General features: G+C 33.7%; 1 protein-coding gene across 1 annotated transcript; it reads right to left on the minus strand.

Annotated features, from left to right (window-relative positions):
- Positions 1-8,994: 8,994 nt before the first annotated feature.
- Positions 8,995-12,264, minus strand: LOC127878238 (uncharacterized). The gene is made up of 2 exons (XM_052424758.1): positions 11,698-12,264; positions 8,995-11,138 (listed from the first exon to the last, which is right to left on the minus strand). The coding sequence occupies exons 1-2, from the start codon at positions 11,822-11,824 to the stop codon at positions 8,995-8,997; spliced, it is 2,271 nt and encodes a 756-aa protein (XP_052280718.1). The 5' UTR covers positions 11,825-12,264.
- Positions 12,265-21,138: the final 8,874 nt, after the last annotated feature.

Genomic DNA, 21,138 nt, shown 5'->3' on the forward strand with positions numbered 1-21,138 from the left:
TAACTTAAGACAAGAACCCCTTGCTAGTCCTTTTAGAAATAAACAACAAAAGACCTGTGCGGACCAATGTTAGATTCTTTACTGTATGATTCATACAATGCAGGTTGCAATATATATACCAAAATTGTCAGACTTATTTGGTGACGGGTGTCAAGATAATTGACTTAAACACGAGTTGAATTGCCTGATACGGGGTGGTTTTGATATGTCGGCTGACATTTCTTGCGCATTTAGGAAGCGAGTATGAATTATCATTAACGGCATATGTTTGTCATGAAACGCCATTAAAAGTTATTTGTAAGGAATCACAACGGGCATCCATATTACCATGTTGACAACCTTGACTCATATGGTATTTTGAACTAGATGTAAACATAAAAAAACACCATAAGTGTTCTTTCTTAGATACTATGTGACAGGGCAAAACATGCTTATTATAGAGACATCGAATTCTTAACATATTAAGTACTTATGTTATTAATTTGAATGCTTGAGTATGATCCATTCATTAGTTTGAATCTATATTAATGTTTTTCATAATTGCCTTTTTGCAAAACTGTGAATAAATTCCTTTGTTAACCATACAAAAAGGACTGTCATTGTTCGGTACTCGATAATAATGGTATATATTTTATATAATAAAGATTGTAATTTTTACCATAAATACTTATTTAAATCTAACGAGCCTTTAACATTGGTTAAATAGTTAAATATTGGTGTATGTTTTTAAATGAACTGCATGATTAATGAAAAAGGTATCTGAAACGCTGTATGCATTAGGTAATGTGTATGTTTTTAGCAAAAGTAGAAACCACAGACCAATGGGAAACACAATTAAAATGAATACGTTCCTTTAAAGTCCTCGGTCATAGTAACATGTATATATATATATATAAAACGTGTTTTTATTGAGGATATCACTGAAAATACGGTTGAAATCGGTTGAAAACAAACAATATAGCGATTTATTTTTTGGAGTCGAGTACGTTAAAGTACAAAAACGATCTAATTAACATTCATTATTCGACACGTGAATTTATTTAAACTTTACAAACAAAAGTGCGGATACGGGCGAACTAAGCAGAGAGAATGTAAGAACAATTGCAAATACATCTGTTGCAGACGGAAACTGACATGCAACGCTACGTTTTTGCTAAATCTATGTATTTATCTTTCATACGCTAATAACGTTTAGCGAAAGATGAATATAAATATAATGTGCATAACTCGCGACGCTGCAATGATTTTCGCCGATTGCATGTATTTATTATCATTTATATATTATTTTATCAATTCAAAACCGATTTTGACCAGCATTTCGATGTCAGCCTTGATAAAAACTAATTTATGTAAAGTGTTTTTCTTGCTATACGATTGATATGCAAAACAACGATATATTCCGCAAACTGGGGCTTTAAAACAGCTTTTCATCTTAATGTGCGCATGCTCGTTTCGTTTACAGTGTTAGAAAAGTGCATATGATAGTAGTTTTGATTTATCATCAAGATTGTGTGAAACAAAACACCAACACTAATTTTAATTATGCCTACATGGTTAAAATACTGAACTAAACGACATAATTAAGACGTTAATGTTCAAATACAGGGTTATTCTAAAGAAGAACGGAATACATATTACATTCGTTTGTAGAATCAAGTATTGGAATTATGTAGTTTTTCCCATCCATCCTTCTCTTCGCTTGTAATATATATCCATGAGCACGGGGCCTTCTGTACATGTAGATCAACGACTCGTGTTTCAGTGGAGGAGTGTAGTTCGCTGACGTCTGATAAAAGCATTATAAACTTTCCAAGGTCAAGTCGAGCCTGTTGGCAGTGTTGTTGAATGCGTTCTGTTTGCAATAGCGGATGGGTTGTGTTCAGTTTTTATGTTAAGTCTTTTGATAAAGTCGGCTGGTGATTGTATGAGGTCCCATTGTAGTTATCACAATCTATGCCCTTTCCTTTGTACGTTTCCGGCATCTTCAAATGTTTGATTTCGTTCATGTTGTCATGTATGGATATTCAATTTTCATATGACATATTTTCTAATTAAGTATTTCACCATATTTGGAGTTAAGGTAACGTTCGTAATATTTAAAGGATGTTGCGTCGCAGTAGGGGTCTGTCTTGTCTCAAATTCTAATTCAGAGCTGCTTGGCTATAACGTATGACCATAAGTCTAATTTGGACTATACAATGTCGACGCCCCTGTAAAAACCTTTTTTTCTCTCATGTATTTTACAAAGCTTTCACAAGTATTACTTAATATTTTAGAAGATGATCAGTTTCTTTGGGTTAATGATCTGCGATGCTGCGTGCTGTTCATAAACTGAGGATGATTTTACAACTGCACAGGTAGCAGCCATCAGCAAACTTATCCGCGCGGTTTGTTACAAGGGCTTCAGAAAGGATCTATGTGTTACAGATGGGCTTAAGGATCACATTTATCAACTCGCCTTCATAGTCATTTACAGTTTGTGGGAATATACAATACCCTTCTCTTACTATAGTATTTTCTAATTGCAGGTGAGATGCGCGGCTACCTGTACTGCAACGACATCTGTTTACAACCGAACCCAGATTTTGAATATGATGAGTGTTGTGCATGCCACTCCATGACATGTTAGGACATAGCTGCAGAGGACCTGTCGGTTAAATGCGGTGTTGCGCTCTTAAGTTGTGACATAGAATTGAAAAACCAACACAAAAGTGTAGTGATTTGCAAGGACATTGGTACACAAATTAGCGCCACTGCATAATATCGAGTGCAAAATAATAATGGAAGGCTATTGTTTTTTTCCTGAGAAAATATATGTGCACACTTAGACAAATTAATACATAAAGATATGTCGGACAACGGTTCGAGTAAAATTGATGTTATAACATGCATTCATAATTTGGATTTTTTAAATATGAGAAATAACAGAATCAAGCACATCTCCAACACAACGTTTACCGACATGAGCTATCTGCGTATTTTGGATCTCCATGGCAACCCCATTTTAACATTCGAGCCAAAAACACTAAGTATAAAACATGGTTATATTTTAAAGGTTGACCTTTCATATATTAAATTTAAAGTATACATTTAAGCGATCTGCATCGAATCGGAACCTACTGTGTAATAGATTTCACGAATAGCGCAATAACTTTTGTATCCAATGACAACTTTGTCTTTAACAAATGCACTGTTTACGGGCCTGGCAGGATGGTTTTTAATAATGCATCAGGACTGTCACTGATAAATTACACAGCAGCGGGCGTATCCGATCATAAGTATTTAGGAAAAATGTTTCATGGCCATGTTCATACCCAACACTTACGTTATAACTGTGATTGTTCATTTATTCCCCTTTAGAAACATGCGAAGGATATTTTATTTTTAATCATTATTCTAAAAAATAGTAAGAATTTTTGTCAGGAACCTGCCAATCTTAAGGGCACACTATTGCTAGAATAAGTAGAAAGTGGAAACTTTAGCCAATTGATATGCAACCTTGAAGAATACCCACATCCATCAGATTCAAACTGCGTTAGTGAAAGTTGTCAAGGCCGCCCTGTTTGCACACGTACTGATAACGAGTCACTGGAAACCGTTGTTGTGAATTGTTTAAATCTTAAAGAAGTGACGGCTTTTGTACCATACGGATATTGGGCGAACGCAAATATTGAGCTCAACGTGGAAAACGGGAGCATGACATTAGCAAATTTCACAAACTACCTAAGCAGGATAACTAAGCTGTCGTTTGGAAATACACCGGTTGTCGAAATACACGCTTCCTTTCTTGGCGGGTTGCAATAAGATATTGAAATGCAATTTTCCCTACTAGAGATAACAGAATTGCCGATCGAATTTTATTTCCTGGATCCGAAGAAAGTGAACTTCGGAAAGGCTCCGGTGAAATGTAATTGTGGAAACCTTTGGATCGGTGAATGGATTCGCAGCAGAGGGCGGGGAAAAAACAATTGTCTTGTTAAACGGGAAAAGGTGTGTATGACGCATTTCATGTCACTACCGACATTTTAAACTGTAGTAATGAAAACGCTTTGATGGCAACGAAGTGGGCGATGATCGCAACAGGGATTATTTTATGTTTAACGTTCTTAATCGGTATGACTGGTTTGTATTACCGATATGAGATTTTTATATTGAAGAGCTCATTCAGTAAGAATAGGGCAAACAATCAACAAACAAATAGAACATGAAGTTTGACCTATGTTAAATCAATAAAATTATGAAGTGTGTTCAACGTTCTTCAATATTTCGATTGGAGATGACTTGGAATCGTCGCTTCTGAAGGCAATTAGCGTTAGTGGAACTTTCGTTATTTTTGTCTGCGATAACTATCACACAGACGAACGTTGTGTCATTGAATTCAATGGTATTTGGAACTGCTTCAAATGTTATCCTGGAAGGCAGATCATTATAGTCAATTTGAACTCATACGAGTCAAACCATATGCATGATCGAAGAATAAAGGCCTTTGTGAGACTTGGTCTTGATCTCAATTTCACAGAACGTAATAGCAAACTTACAAAACGACTGCGGTCTCGTACTGGTAAACCATCTTGCAAAGCAACAAACTCTGAGTTCTCAGTTTTGAATCATGATGACGCCGATAAAAAAGTTGCACGGAAAAGCTGATATTGTTATCGGAGAATTTTCCGACACGGACTTTAATTTACCGGGCACATCCACTAAATAAAATAATCAGTGCAATTATGCCTCTTGCTGGTTTTGAATGTACCAAACCAGTTGACTGTGTATATTACATTATCGCATAGATACACGTACTGTATAACTTGCGTTCATAATTAATTTGTATTCCCCTTCTTAGTAATTAAATTATTGAAAGTCATTAAAATAGAAAAGCTTTACATCATAGACTGTGATGTGGTTTAACATATAGATAAATCTGTTGAAACCAAGTCCCATATGACATTCCAATTGTGTTATGGAGATTATCTTTAACTTAATTGAAGTTGATCGTATGTTAATACCAAAACAAAATACATACTACCTTATTCAATGCGCAAACTGATTTATGTCTAATATCCACAAAGAAAGCTTAAACCCTTTTGTGTGCGATTCTATAATCGAATTCATTCTACCCACAGGTACGTTTTAATCGTTCTGTAAAGTATTTGCATTTGAGGTTGAATGAAAATCGTTCCTTCGCTAGCGCTTGTACTTTTTTGTCATTTTATTTTAAACAAAAAGCCACTTTTGTAAATATATGTATAAGATTTATTAAGAAAACAACGACACATTAAAATTGTACTAAGATATTAGTTTTTAACAACACGTGTTTAGCCTAATATTGTTAAATACATATTTATATATTGCAAATGGCACGAGATAAACGTTGTTGAAAGAAATTCGATGTTGGCAGCTAAAGATAAACAAGCATCAGAGAGTCTCGTTTTTGTTAAAATGGTGAAGAGCAAACCCATACCAATACCTTGCATTAAACATTGAAGTCGCCGGCTCCAGCTGTATTCAGGTCTATGAAGTGTCATGTTGTAAAGGTCGTTGGTCACTTTCCTTAAATAAACGACTTGTGTGTTTTTACATTTATTAATTCTCTGATAAGTTGTTCCAAATTATCATTATCCCTATGTATTATATGCTAAAGTATTCACATAATATAAGCAATAAACCCACATACTGAGAAATGATTGGATCCAATGAACATAATTAAGACAAAACCGATAGGGGTTCACATTAGGATGCTGCATGTCAGATATAAAAACCGCTCGCTCTTGCAGTTTTAGATGTGTTGTAGTGGTGCTAATTAAGTCAATTAACATTATGTGAAACCTTGGAAAATCTTCCATTTCGATCTGTGGAGTACGATTTGAACAAACACAGAAGAGGATCACTAGATTATGTTCAGCATTTAATTTTGATATGATACCGTGGTGGTTTTAAAAATGAAGATGTTTGGAGCTTTCCTTTAAAAATCTATTTTGAGCCCTTGTGGCCAATTATTGAACGTTCCTGAACGATTGTTACAACTTTCAACGAGGGTCACCTTTTGATCATTTATGTGTAAGTTTTATTAAAATTTGTGCCCAGAAGAAACATTACGCACTAACGGTCACAAGAGTTTTCTAGCAGTTCTCAATTAGCACAGTGTACTCAGGGAAGCTCCAAACACGTAAAGAATCCATAGGTAAACCACTTTCTATAACTGATCATTCGCGATTCTAGTTATTAATTGTTTGCCTTTTACAGTTTAATGTAAAAATGAATTCATTTAATATCTAAAATACATAAATTTAGTCAAATCAAGTCAAGGACAAAACTTACACTTTATAACAAACAACGGCAGTTTTTTTAAGCAATTTGAACACGATCGTATTTTCACTTTTTAATTTAGAATAATAAAGGCAAATAATGAACAAGTCTTAAAAGCTTCCAAACATTTTTTGTCCAGTTTAGTTCAGTGCAGCTAACACTAAAACTACACTTGCTCTATATTACTCTCTTGTTATTGCAAATATTTTATATAACATTGGGGAATTTACATGATTAGAGAAGCAGATACCGTAATTTCTCTACGTTTTCGGACACTTGTGAATAAAGTTTTCGGACACTTGCGAATAATAATGTATTTTCCTGTCCGAAAATTTAGAAACGAAAAATATTTACAGTAGTCCGAAAATTTAGACACACAAATTAAGGTGTACGAAAATTATAATTATATTGAAATTAAAGCAATAAATCATTGTACAATAATTGTATTTCGATATATTATTTTCCGCTTTGAATTTAATGCAATTTCACAGTTTTATTAATTTTTGCCTGAAATGATAGAACCAAAAAGTAAAAATATAAAACATCCTTCTCAATGTAACATTGCATTAAATTGATATTATAATGTCTATTTATGAATTGTTTATTCTAATCTAGTTATTAATACATTTGTACAGTACGTTTGAACGCGTCTCATCGCAATGTACGTGTATTAACATGTATGTTATTGCATAGTATTGATGTACTTTGACTAAAATTAGATAATTTGTATGAAAATGAACAAAGACATTTTGCCGATGTTCCAATAAGAAAACTTGTAACTTGAAACTCATGTTGCATGCTTGATGACGTACAATTATTTGTTGTTTTCTGAAATATTTTGGTTATATTATGCATGTACTGAATAAATCACGGCATTATCAGAAATAGTATCCTGTCTTATTAAATAACTTATTATAACTAGAAACATAAGAACGTTGATTTTATGTCATATATGGATTTGAAATGGTGGGCAAACATGAGATGTGTGCTGATATCGTTTTTCTACGTCCTGTTGTGCATAATACCGCTTTATATCTAGCACACGATCGATTTCACGCGCCGTCTGTAACCGCACACATCATTTGCAATGTAAAATAGCTGTCGCGTTTTGTACGCATGCAGTTTGCTTTTTTGGATTAATTGTCAACATTTATGATGATACATATCTGTATTTTTCATTACTTGAATAACACAATACTTACTTTGATGGATGCAATACATAAACTCTTCATCCGGTTTTCTTCATAAATATTAATATACTGTTAAGAATAAAAACTGTATGTTCATATGTTGACACATAAAGCAACGCCATTTTGACTTATTCGTCAAATAACAATAATAAACATTAAATGTAAATGATTTACACACATATAATGAGCAGATTCAAAGAAATAGTGCTTAATTATGCTGTGGTTACGTGCGTAGGATATTTGATATATAGTTTGCAATACGGACATATTTTGAATTTGGTACACCACCGGACCCAATGGTACTCCGGATTTGTCCATACGGGCCCATGGCACAACGACACCATGTGATAACGTATAATTTTCAAAATATATCAAGAATAAGAAGGCAGAGACATGGAAACATAACACTCATTTATACCATGTGATACAATTTGCAGAGCGGATGGAAACAAACAGAAAGAGTGCATCTTTGTATGACCCAATAGGAGAGACCCTATTTGTCAGTCATGTCTTGCAAAAAACAAGAATGTGAAGATATGTCTGTAATTAATTTCGTCAAGTATCCATAAATAAAGTTAATCGTAAAAAATTACACGTTACTGTATTTTGTCGTTTGAGTTTATGGTTCGGGCTATTAAATCAGAAGACAATGCTAATTGTCTTCCTATACAACTGTGTACAAACAAATGTATTGATAATTCACAGGCATATACGTAAACCAAAGATTATTGAAAAAGGAATATAGTTTTCCATGCGTGAGGCATTCACAAAGATACACAGAGAACGGTTAGAATAAGCTTGGTCCAATTAATATAAAAGCTTGAATACATACGATTAATTATTGTGTCTAGTAAACAACTATATTGAATATGTGAATGAAAAGTATTTCTAAAATGTGAGGCTATTATAGAAGCGTGTTTCATTAACGTGACATGCTAGTTGCTTATATTCGTTATTGTTTCCCTGCGACTTTAAAATCAGCTAAAAATGTGTCCAGCAGGATGTTAACTAACGAAAGTATGATTCTCTTATCACATCATAGATGTGAGAAAATATTTCGTAATTAGCTATTGTAGGTGGCGATATGAAAAAGTGCGAATGTGTCGTTGTAGGCATAGAATCATAATACAAAAACAATAAAAGTGTGCATTATTGCTTTTAATTTCGGCTTTTAATGACTACGCATTTTTCCAACTGTATTATTTAAAAGGGTCAGTTTAAGGTCAAAAAAAGACAAATAAATTCCACAATTTCAATGCTTTTTGTAGTTTGTGTTTTTAGATCTGAAAGCTTAAAATGAATATAAACTAAACGGGATATACACTTAATGTATGAACAATGCACTTCTATTGAATCATTTAAACTGTTTTAATTCAAATAAGCGTCTCCAATATTAAATCATATAATATATTGTATTTATTGGAGCAGTAAATTTCCAGTCTGGCTCATTACTAGGGCTGTCTGAAGGTCGCAGTATTTTTCGCCGTCAATCAGGTATCCCTTAAGCAAACGCTACACGCTCTTCTTCATCTTCTTGTGCAGACGCAATAGGTGCACATAATCTCGCCTTCAGCTCTTCGATTAATTGCGTGTTTGTGTTATTGAAATTTAGATCCTGTTTAAGTCGAAGGAACGCACGGATACGTCTATCTGATATTTCAGAACTGTCGGCAGAGTTGAAGTTAACAATTATGACAGGTCGGTGTGATATGTGTTCAAAATGTTTCCATATTGTGTCAAACTCAAGACAGGTTTTCTCGTCGGTTAAATAATCCTCACATAAAATTATGAGGAAATTTTTGCACTTACTAACTGCCTGTGTCAGCTGGAAATCGAAATCCTCCTCATTGTATTCTATGTCATGAAAAGAATCGAAAACAGAATAGCCTTCTGTTATAAGCATTGGTCGCAGAAAACGCTCCATATATGTAAAAACATACGGATTAGCTGAGTAGAATGAAATAAATACGTCTGTTGTGTATGGGTAGTGTTCTTGTTTACACGGTAAATACTTCCTTTTCAAAATAAGCATTTCGTACCTAAACATACACCAAAAGAGCGCACCCACAGAGGTAAAAACAAGTGTAACTGTTACCAGTCCAACAATAGCCCAAAGTTGGCTATCATAATGCCATGTGCAGTCCAAGACTATATGATCTACATCATATGCATCAATTACTCCATGAGTAGTTCTACAAAGCAATTGCTCGCGTTTTCCTTTGGATCGAATCCAGGTTCCTATCCATAGATTGTCACAGGTGCAGGTTACGGGGTTCTTTCCAAACTGAATTTGATATGGATTCATTTTAAGAAATCCTTCTGAAAGGAGTGTTATTTGTTGGCTGTCAATACTGAGTTGTATATCGTTAGGCATGGCTTGCAACGCTGTCTTTGTAATATCTGAAAGCGGAACATCTAACATGCGTAATGCTACCGTCCTGTCAAGGTATGGTCGGCTATCAATATGTGTTATGGTTGATCCATTTATGTTTAGTTCAATATTCTGGTTATTCCAATGACCAACCGGTAAATTACCAGGCATCTCATCTAGATTACTGCAATTCACAATCACTCTCCCGTGAAACTGGTCATCAGAACAGGTACATTCAGCACGTTGAGAACAGTTTCCAGACGGGTAGTTCTTGTCAGGGGCAAAAGGGCAGTTAGGTAGCTCACAAGAAAGTTCGCTGTAGTCTTCATTTATAATAATCTCATATAAAGACCTGTTTCTGACTCTTAATGGCTCATTACACACAAGTTGATAATCAGTAAGATTAAAAAAGTTTACAATCCAGAACTTTAATTCCATGATGTACGGTACTAAGGCGCAATCACACGAAAATGGAGAATTCTTGAAGAATATAGCCCCTAAAAGTATTTTTCCCGTTTTCTTAATATCAGTTATGCCAGCATCGGTATAGTTCAATAATGAATAACCGTAAGTATTATATACAAAAGTGTCCCCTGGTCCATATGTCTTGTTTTCATCAAACTTAAAATGCGCGTCGTTCGTTATTGATTTAATGTTCATATTCGATATATTCAAGGCGCAGAAAAATCCAGCCCGATGAAGGTTGGTTATGTCCAAAGTTTCGAAGTGATTATATGATACATCAACAAAAAGAATGTTTCCGTGTCTGATGTTCAGAGTATTGGCATCAAGATTAGCCAAATTGTTTCCATCTAGACGGAGTACTCGCAAATAATTCATTTCGTGTAGAGTTGTGTTCTTGAAGTGAATTATGTGGTTAAACCCGAGGTTTAGCGTGTCCAAATTTGTCAAACATTTAATTGCGTCCACTTCTGATAATTTGTTGTGTGATAAATCTACATCGATTAGACCATTTGTAAAGTTGCACAAGTTTTCGGGTAGATATCTGAGCTTACATAGAACGCATCTTAACCCGTATATCACTGAATAATTGGAAGATTTTGGAATGCTATCGCTGTGTGTTGCAACCGTACTTATAGGATTTTTGAATTCCAAAATCAGGTGACCGTATCTTACTCCACAGTTTATGTTCGGATCTTCCATTTCCAAATCCCAACACGGTCTCGCTTTGCAGCCGCAGCATTCGTCCAGGTTTTCAAATCCATGTTGATTTTGACAGACATTTGGACAGTAAAGGTAGTCGTGTATGTGGCCTGTAAACATTTATAAATGCAATGTTTTATACAAACAAATTATTTCAAACAAACATGTTTGTACAGATTAATGGAATTCTCTTGTCTAATTTGCTCTGCGAGTAAAGTATATGTCGTTCAAATGAGATATCAATCTGTATTATATATCATGACAGTAAACTCCGTTTTTGTTAAATTATTTTGTAACGACTACTCAAAACGCTTACATTGTTGCCGTATAGCATTGTTTTATATGTGAATCAAGTTGCTGTTGTTGTTTTCTCATTTTACATGTAATATAGTAACGATAAATACATACATTATAGAGAACTGTTGTGTTACAATAGAGCAAACAATAACATTTCGGAGTTATATCAGATTTTGTTCTATACCAACCATTACAAAAATGAGCAACACTTATAAATAAACAGTTATCAAGAAATCTCCATAGAATGCAAAATGAAAAACACAAGAAATCTACGAAATACACACTCAATTTAAACCATATGAATGAATAAAGTCTAAGTGTACATTTAATACATTATTTTTAAACGATGCTGCAAGGAGATGTTGGACTCACCTTGTCCTGTCCACTTGAAATAACCAGGGATGTTATAAGTCGTCGTCACCATGGAATTACACATATCCGCCAGGATTGCTATCATCGCTATGCAAACGGTACCTTTAATGGCATAACTCGTATCCATGACTTTCCAAAAAATGTTTTGATCAAATGCAAATTCTTTTTCAAGTCTTTGAGTCGATTTATTTTGTAATGTTTATCTTTGAATCACAATGTAAATACTGATAGTGCGATATACATTTTAATGTTTATTCAATAAAAACGTTAGTAAATAGAACGAGATTTGCTATTGTATTCTGATAATTCAGCAATTCGTTCGGAACTTTACACTTAAAGTTTGTCTTAAACGCTTATATCAGAGTTATAAATATACGTAAAACACATATATCATGTTTGAAATCCGACAGATTATAAAACGAAATCAAACTGTATTTGGTTACGTTAGGCTATTTATTATCAGTTGTCTACAGTGTTTAAGTTTGACAACGTGTCATGGCATATATATGCAAATTATGACTAGGAAATAAATAGCAAGATATTATGGCGAATTAGGAATGCATGAGGCTTATGACTAAACCAATGAATACCGTACAGATAAGAATGATACTTGACTTAAAGCGCGTAAGTGTAACCAGGATGTGCAAACAATCTGTGTGAACTCAAACACGTTTGCCATAGGACAGATAACATGAGGCATCTTGTCATATTCGGAACAATTTAACGCAAACTTCCTAGTTTAAACATGGCAGAGGCATTTTGAGTGGAGAACTTTCTTATGATAAGACTTTTGACACATCGATCCGAAAGAGAACATATTTTTATTATTTAGATAATAGTGTTTGCGTTAATGGCAGATGATCTCTTAAAATGATTGATTGTAACATTTGAATAATCTTATATTGATACTTATTATCCCAGATCAACACAGTCTGATATCACCCCTAATACCTTTCTGCAATACCTCGTAATGGATTGATCGATCAAAAGTTCCGATAGACCATTTGCTACCGAGTTTTGCAGAATATCTACAGACCGCTCCGAACGGTTTTCGATTTAAATATTTCTTCACAATTTCTCTGATGCCGGTAAAACGATTGTGGAGTGATAGCGTTTAGATTAAATTAGATTTCAATGCGTAATAGACGACGTGCAAATAGAGTTGTTTAGGACTGTAGTATGCTGACTTCAATCAGGTGTTCATAATATTCGATCAAACAGATGCCCAACGTTCACGTAGTCTTTTGCAGGCAAGTCGTGTAAATAGATACATGCATATCATCAGAGATTGTTGACTTTGTTAACAATCATTAGTTGTCCGGCGAAACTTACTCATCGGTTCTAAACAAAATAACGCATACAAATAACAAATAATACGCGATTGGCTTGTCAGACAGTGGACAAATCATATCACACACGGTTGATTTTCTATGACAATGCAATATAATACGTTTTGAACTTTTTAATAAGTCATCATATTGGTAAAGGATTCTCTTGCATATATGAACTAAGATAAAATACGTTTCTTGTAATGGCCTGCAGTAAGCATTTGTCCAAAAAAAAAATTAAACGAATTAAACGAATGAATGAACTTTTTAAAGAAGTCCGATATTCGCAAATTCGTATACGAATACGAGTGTTAAAGGGCGATCTACGGAAATTTTCGATACAAAAGATTGTTGCCATTAATAACTAAGAAATTGCTTGTTTTACACGGAAGCTAAATATTGATTAACCCCAGGTATGACAGTACACGTAACTTTTTTATGGACTATGAAGTTGTTCATACTGGTTTTATGTAGCTATATATATAAATTGACACATTTATACACCATAACTTGAACCCAGATGTTAGCCATCCATATTATGGAATGTCTTATCTTTGTGGTACATTTGATCTTTTGTTTACGCCGTTTGGTAAATGACGTCGTGAATCGACCAATATGTTGGTCATAATTTTTGGCCATTATTTTTGGTAAGTCACGTGATCGGCCAATTTTGGTAACTTGCGCCTAGCATCATGGTCTTACATGACGTTAATCTTGGTCATTGAGCAATTATGGTCACCGTAAGATTTACAACAGTAAGTCAAAATAGGAGTCAGTCGAGTTTTAGTCTAGATCAAGAATAGACGCATTTTTGTTAATATTTTTTTTTTAAAGAAAATATCTCTAAGTCATTTATCACATCGATTTCATAGCAATTATCCAGTTTTATTATCAAGGTATACGTTACGTAACACTTATTTCGGAAGATTGCATCACACTGTCATTGTATTATTTACAGTAATTGTGAACGAACACGGAACTGCTCTGCTGTGCGTCACATGCGAATTATGTATAAATACTACCATAGTTTAAACACCAGGAAGCTGATGGTGTCAAACAACTTACATTGTTTTTCTCTAATAAGTTTTCAGTTCACCGCGTGATGAAAAATTACTCGGTCACTTGCCTTAAATAAAGGACCAACTAATTTTACATAATAAGAACTCACTACTGCTCCAGCAGCTGGAGTTTCACTTCTTAATATTAAACCAGAGGTGCGTTATAATATTCCCTGTGAAATTGTAAAAAATGAGTTCGAAAATACCGTAATTTTTTCAATTATTAGTTTATAATAATTAAAATATCACGACTGGTATATTACATCACTTGAAAAAGTTGTTAAGTTTTCATATTTTCAGTGCATTGAGTAATAACATTTTACTGGGTATGTGTACCAGGTAACTACCAGTTAACTATAAATAACTCAAGTATATTGATCATCATCGTCACGTGGAAATCCAGGAATGCAAATTGTGCATGCGTAGTGAATTGTATATATTTTATATATAAAATGATCAATCTACTTGCGTTATTTATAGTGTGTATATCGTTATGTCACCTATCTTCGCGATGTACTTTCGCTTTCACATCGCGAAATTGTATTACCGAATATGCTGAAAATATGAACTTTTTTCAAGTAATGTTACATACCATTCGTGATATTTTAATCAATATAAACTAATAATTGTAATAAAATAAGGTATTTTGAACTTTTCTTTTTTCGTAAATCTGGTTGACGGTCCCTTTATTAGAATGAAGCGTCAAAAGGGAAACTAAACTAACTGTCGAAGTTTTACTCTATAGACTTGTGTTTGAAAGCTAATATGATTATTGGTGCTACCTAATTTACGGGCAAAAGCTTTTTAATTTTTTTTTGATAACCATGTATTTTTGATAAATATATGAACATGATTGTGTTCAAAATATTATAATTGTTGCAAAAATGAAGTAATGCATCCAAAAATATCAATCTTAAAACGAGCTCCATGTTCTTAGCTAAAAGAAGAATCTTATATCTTTTTTTTTTTGGTTTTCTAGCCACAGTAATTTAAAACTGGTTCGGTGGCTGTGGTGTAGTGGATGGGGTGTCTGTTAACTAGCTTAGTCACTGGGAGGTCTCTGTATTGATCCCTCAAGTGGGAGCATTCTTTAGATAACCCTATAGACATACTATGGCGTACCATATGGGTTGAAAGTTAAGAAGACCTACAATGTAAAAAGAGAAATGTACGTCGATGTACAATAATTGTACGTTGACATACAAATATAAATGCACTTCGAAGTATATATTTGTACGGCAAAGTACAATTTGTACTTCGACATACATGTGAACAGCCAATCAAAACACTCCTCTCTTGAGCCGCTTTTACTTCAGATTTATTCATAATAAATGTTTAACATCTCTTTTATAATTGAGGACAAAATGAATAAAAATATCAGAATGGCAAAAAAACCATAGAAGTTTCAAGTATTTATTGCATTGAAATAGATTATATACAAATTTGAAGACGATTCAATTGTTACCTTTTTTAAATTAAAATTTTTCAGCATATTGTGAGTATTTATTGATCATGCGGGGCGGAGTATCTCGACCGTCCAGCGCATTACTGTGTAGAAAATTCCCTACGGTAATTAAACAGTTAACAAACAATAACGGGATAAATAATGTATAATAATCTCCCCGTTGGTCGTATTTTGTGATAACCATAACTTGCATAAGTCAGAGGTTAAATTTCGCCACGTCAGGTCAATAAATACGCACAATATCTATGGGTTAGCGGTCGATAGTCGCATAATTTGGAATAAATTATAATAATAATAATAATAATGTTTAATAAATACGCACAATATATATGTGTAAGCGGTCGATAGTCACATAATTTGGTATAAATAATAATAATAATAATGTTCAATGTCAAATATCTCTAAAAGCAACAGATGTAAGGTGTCTTCTGATTGGCTAACACTCAAGGGTCGGTGAAAATTGTACGTCGAAGTACGGTTCTCGTTCTACCTAGTAGGTCTTGTAGACTTTCGACGTCATTGTACGTCATATAGACACTAAGTACTGGTCCTACCCAGGAAACAGTTTGTTTCATCAAATGCCTCAATTCAACTTGACAGCTTGCTAAAGCAGTTGCATTTAGCATACAGTACACTGATTTAACATAATTAAAATCACGCGATGTGTCAAATCAATTTTGTTTGACAAATTCGACACGATTTTTTTAATCCAATAAGTTTTAGACTGTCAAATAACACACACTACGTATTGAAAGCCATACCTGGAGCTTTCGTCTGTATTCCACTGACTTCATCAAAAAATGATTTATACTGTGTGGAAACGTTAACACCGCTAATTGTCTTCTTATTTATCATCAATGTATAATTATGTGTAACATGTGTGTCAGCATAACAACATACTTGTTTCGCAATTAAAATATTTAATAAATACATGTATCTTTCAGGTTTCTAATCGCAAACTATTGTTGAATAGTTTAAATTTTGTCGCCACTAAAAAACAGCCATTTTGTAGCAATTCTTAAATCCCAGTCTAAACTGCATCACTTAGCTCTATTGTTACAATTCGAATGCAAATATTAATATGCATCATGTTATATCATCCATATTTTTTTATTTAAACATTCAAATAACACATAACACATTTCATATATAAAAAGGTATGTGGTATTGTGTGGATATACAAAACACTTCATATCATTTATTTGCACAAAACATAATAGTTACAAATAAGTAATACTAAAACATTGTCATCAACCTACAGTACAAGAATATTGACGTATATGAAATAACAAAGTGATGTTATTTTATTGCCTTTTACAAAATTAACAATGCTGGATTTGTACTAGCCATAAAACATTTATCAGAGATTAACAAGTACAACCAATGTATTTATTACACACTACATGCAATAGAAAGGAAGTCATATTCATTGCATTATGCATTTACTAAACAAGCTATTTGCTACTGTTCAGAATTACACTATCTTCCTAAAAATGATCACAACAGGTATTAGTGCTTTTACATACTTGTGGGAGTTTCACTTCTTTATATTGCATTGCACAACAGTTTGATGTGTGCTGCGTGGATGCAGTAGCGTGTATCCCCGTACATATCTTCGAAGTTGTTATATTTTCAGCCTTCAGAGGCTGGTAGCGGTATTGTGTTTTTATTATTTTTTAAGAAACCTTGTTTAAGACCTTTCTTATACTTAGATTCTTATACATTCTCTGTACTTATAAAGTAAACGTGTATGTTCATCAATTGAGAGTTCTGCAGGTTATACTGAATTTTTACAGACCATTATCTGACAAGCTGCCTCTTACTCTTTTATGTATGTTGACTTGGCAATGTGTATTAATGTGATTATAAGATTGGTGGTTTCGCCAAATAAATAACCTAATTGTTTTTAATGAAAATTCAATACTGCTCCAGCAGCTGGAGTTTCACTTCTTTATATTGCATTGCACAACAGTTTGATGTGTGCTGCGTGGATGCAGTAGCGTGTATCCCCGTACATATCTTCGATGTTGTTATATTTTCAGCCTTCAGAGGCTGGTAGCGGTATTGTGTTTTTATTATTTTTTAAGAAACCTTGTTTAAGACCTTTCTTATACTTAGATTCTTATACATTCTCTGTACTTATAAAGTAAACGTGTATGTTCATCAATTGAGAGTTCTGCAGGTTATACTGAATTTTTACAGACCATTATCTGACAAGCTGCCTCTTACTCTTTTATGTATGTTGACTTGGCAATGTGTATTAATGTGATTATAAGATTGGTGGTTTCGCCAAATAAATAACCTAATTGTTTTTAATGAAAATTCAATACTGCTCCAGCAGCTGGAGTTTCACTTCTTTATATTGTATTACTAGTTTGACAGACACTTGACAATATACAGACTAAATTTGCATTGGAACTTATAGTTCGGGATATCGGTAAAGTGCGAGCAGACGAGGTGTAAATACGTTATAAATTAAAGCTAAAAGACTAAAAAGTTAGATCGGAATATCTTTAAATTTTGTGAATAAATGTGGTTTCTGATGGATAACAACGACAACTAACCAGAATATTGCTCATGATCACACGTAAAACTTCTTTCTGAGAGTGAATGGAAAATGCGTCACGAATTCTGACAAATAAACAGTAGGGTGTCGTTATTGAAATACCGCGAGAATACTGGAAGAATAGAGATGCAAACTATAATGTCTAAAACAAATAATTTTTTAACAAGCGTTTGTGATTTGTCAGGATAATAATAACAATAAGATATCGAAAAGATTAAAGCAAATAAATTCGACAGAAATCTGAGATTCGGCAATATATTTAAGACCGGTTATGTTCACGTAAATTTTGTTTGATAAAGACTGTCACTATATGTAGTGAACCAGTCTTCGTCTTATACCCACTGAAGATGAGTATTCAGGGGAGATAATTGAGTAATGACTTAATTCTGGAACGGTTGCGAAGAAAAACAAATAATGCGAGAATATTTATTGCGATCCGCTACACAATTATGATGTCATTGATATAATTTTGAGGTATGTATTTACATGTGATTTAGCATATGTCAAAGTGTTTTTGATTTGTTCAAGGTCACAAATAGCATCGCGAAAATACATGAATATATGAAAATGAGACGCATCCCTATGTTGTATTCTTATGTAATGTCTAAATTTCCATATGTATGAACGGTCAACGGCTTTTGCCCGTAATATTAAGTAAAATTAACGCAACCCAAATCAAAGGACATGATTTTAATGTAATGAGTAATACCACGGTATTCGTTTTGTACATGATAAAAATATGACTAAATTAAATTAATGCAGAGGAAAATGCGCAACTATATTTTTCAATTCACCAATATGGAAACGTTATCACGTTAAATCACGGCCGTTTATCACGCGCGCCACCTCTTTTTTGCGATGCATTAATAACTGAGCCGATGAAACTTCCGAGGTGGCGTTCAGGCCCGGATGTTTTGAAATTTCATGGACAATTTTACAGGGTGATTAGGTTTTATTAGTTTTTTTTTAACATAATTCGCATTTTATTTTAAATCACGCAATTTAGTGCGATTCAGCGAAGATTAATTCGTCCAAAAATACAGACACGAAAATTCTCAACCCATTCAAAAACGCGAGAACTTTAATAAGTTGAGGCATGATGGAGTTTCAAAAAGCATTTCGATGAGTTTTTCCTGTTTTTCGAGAATTTGTCCATCCAACTAAATAGCTAACGGCATCAAACGATTGCGTACAGCATACATTAGATGCTGCATGCACAGAAATATTTGCTTCTTGTCGACGTAGTAGATAATTTTGAATTATTCCAAAAGAGATGGAGCCAATGCTTAGGAGGTGGCGCTAATGATAGGAGGTGGCGCCAATGCAGGATGTATCAATTAACAGTCGTATCGCAATGAATTATCACATGACGTAGATTTGATAGATAATGTTATTTGTTATTTTAAATTTATTTTCCAACGTACACACGAAGGCCCAAATCTTTACAGAACATAAGCACAATCTATAAAAAATAAGATGAAGTTTTTTAAATATATAAGTGTTAAACTCAATTAAGAAGTCACAAACATGAATAAAACCTAGTGTACGATGTATACCAAACATTTGTAGTACTCAATCCAACCAATAATTTAATGTTCAACATTATCAATTCATCGACATCAATAGTTGTATACAGTATGATAATTCACGAAATAAGTATAAGATAACACTTCTTCTTGAAACTATGATTTGTGGCCGTTAATCAAAATGCTTAATTTACTAAAAAGCCAAGGTCAACGAATCTTAATTAGGCTCATTTATTTGTTTTTCCCACTATCAAATAAAAAAATGAAGATAGCTCGATCTTTTTCCGTTAACATTTTTGTATGATACATGTTAAATGGTCTCATCTTACAAAGACGAACGTTTGAATCCATCAATACATTATTTGAAAACTACTTTTTCTAATTAAAAACGCACGCGACTCAAATGTGGTGAAGAAGTCAACTTACAAAAAATAATTTAAGTCCTGTAAACATGATAGAAATCATAACATAAAATATTTTAATTTAAAATAGCTAAAGATGTGAATTGGCGCCAACTCCTAATCTAAGCGCAACCTCCTTGGCATTGGCTCCATCTCCTTTTGAAAAATGCAAATGTATCTATAAGTTCTACCAGAAGCCGATGTTTTTGTGCACGCATTTACTTGTACAGGTTAAAGCAATCGATTTATGTAATGAGCGATTTAACTGGCAGGTAATTCGCTTGTCACACAGGCAAAAGACATCGATTTACTTTTACGAATTCTACCATGCCACAACTTATAAAGGTCCTCACGTTTCCAAATGGGTTTTGATTGTATGTTTCTGTACATTTTTAGACGAATTTATAATCGCTGAATCGAACTACATTGGCCGATTGTTTAAAATATTGCGAAATGTGTTGAAAAACATATTAAACCTAATCACCCTGTAAAATAATCCGTTCAATTTCAAAACATCCAGGCCTGAGCGCCACCTCGGAAGTTGCATTATTAATGCATCTCAAAAAGAGGTGGCGCGCTTGATTAACGGCCGTGTAAATAAAGCAAATGCCATGTAATTCAGATTTAGGTGCTTTATCGTTTAACAAAAAGTAACGTCCATCATCGTTAATTTATTACTTTGGTACGTTTTCTTAAGTGCGGTAAACTAAAAGAAAATAACAATATAACAATGTAATTGATTGGCAACGAAATTGTGAACTGGATGGTACGTCAGCTTGTTAAAGAAGCGGGTAATTGTCATTAGATTTGCGGAAGTGAATTGAACAAGTCCGTTATCTGACATGCGCGTACATGTTTTTAATTTGAGAATGAGGGCCCTTTGCTTTAATATAGGATGTAAATTGTACTCTCTAAACATTCAGGGAAGATTAATGTTACACCGCCATTTTCTTCGCAAGAGATTGACGAGTTGTAAGCACGGGAAGAAGAAGAAAATAGTTTGAATGCAGACGGAATCGGTAAAAAAGAAGGACGGGTTCGAAATTACTTGTTTCGACAAGAAATTTATGAAGAAGCAGATTATGAAAGGATTCAGG

The sequence above is a fragment of the Dreissena polymorpha genome, chromosome 4, assembly GCF_020536995.1.
Source record: "Dreissena polymorpha isolate Duluth1 chromosome 4, UMN_Dpol_1.0, whole genome shotgun sequence".
In the NCBI taxonomy this organism is placed as follows: Eukaryota; Metazoa; Mollusca; class Bivalvia; order Myida; family Dreissenidae; genus Dreissena; species Dreissena polymorpha.

Coding starts and splice junctions, on each gene's coding strand:
- LOC127878238 (XM_052424758.1), bottom strand. CDS start 11,824: ATGGATACGAGTTATGCCATTAAAGGTACCGTTTGCATAGCGATGATA. Junction 11,139..11,697: donor TTTCAAGTGGACAGGACAAG/GTGAGTCCAACA, acceptor AAATGTTTACAG/GCCACATACACGACTACCTT.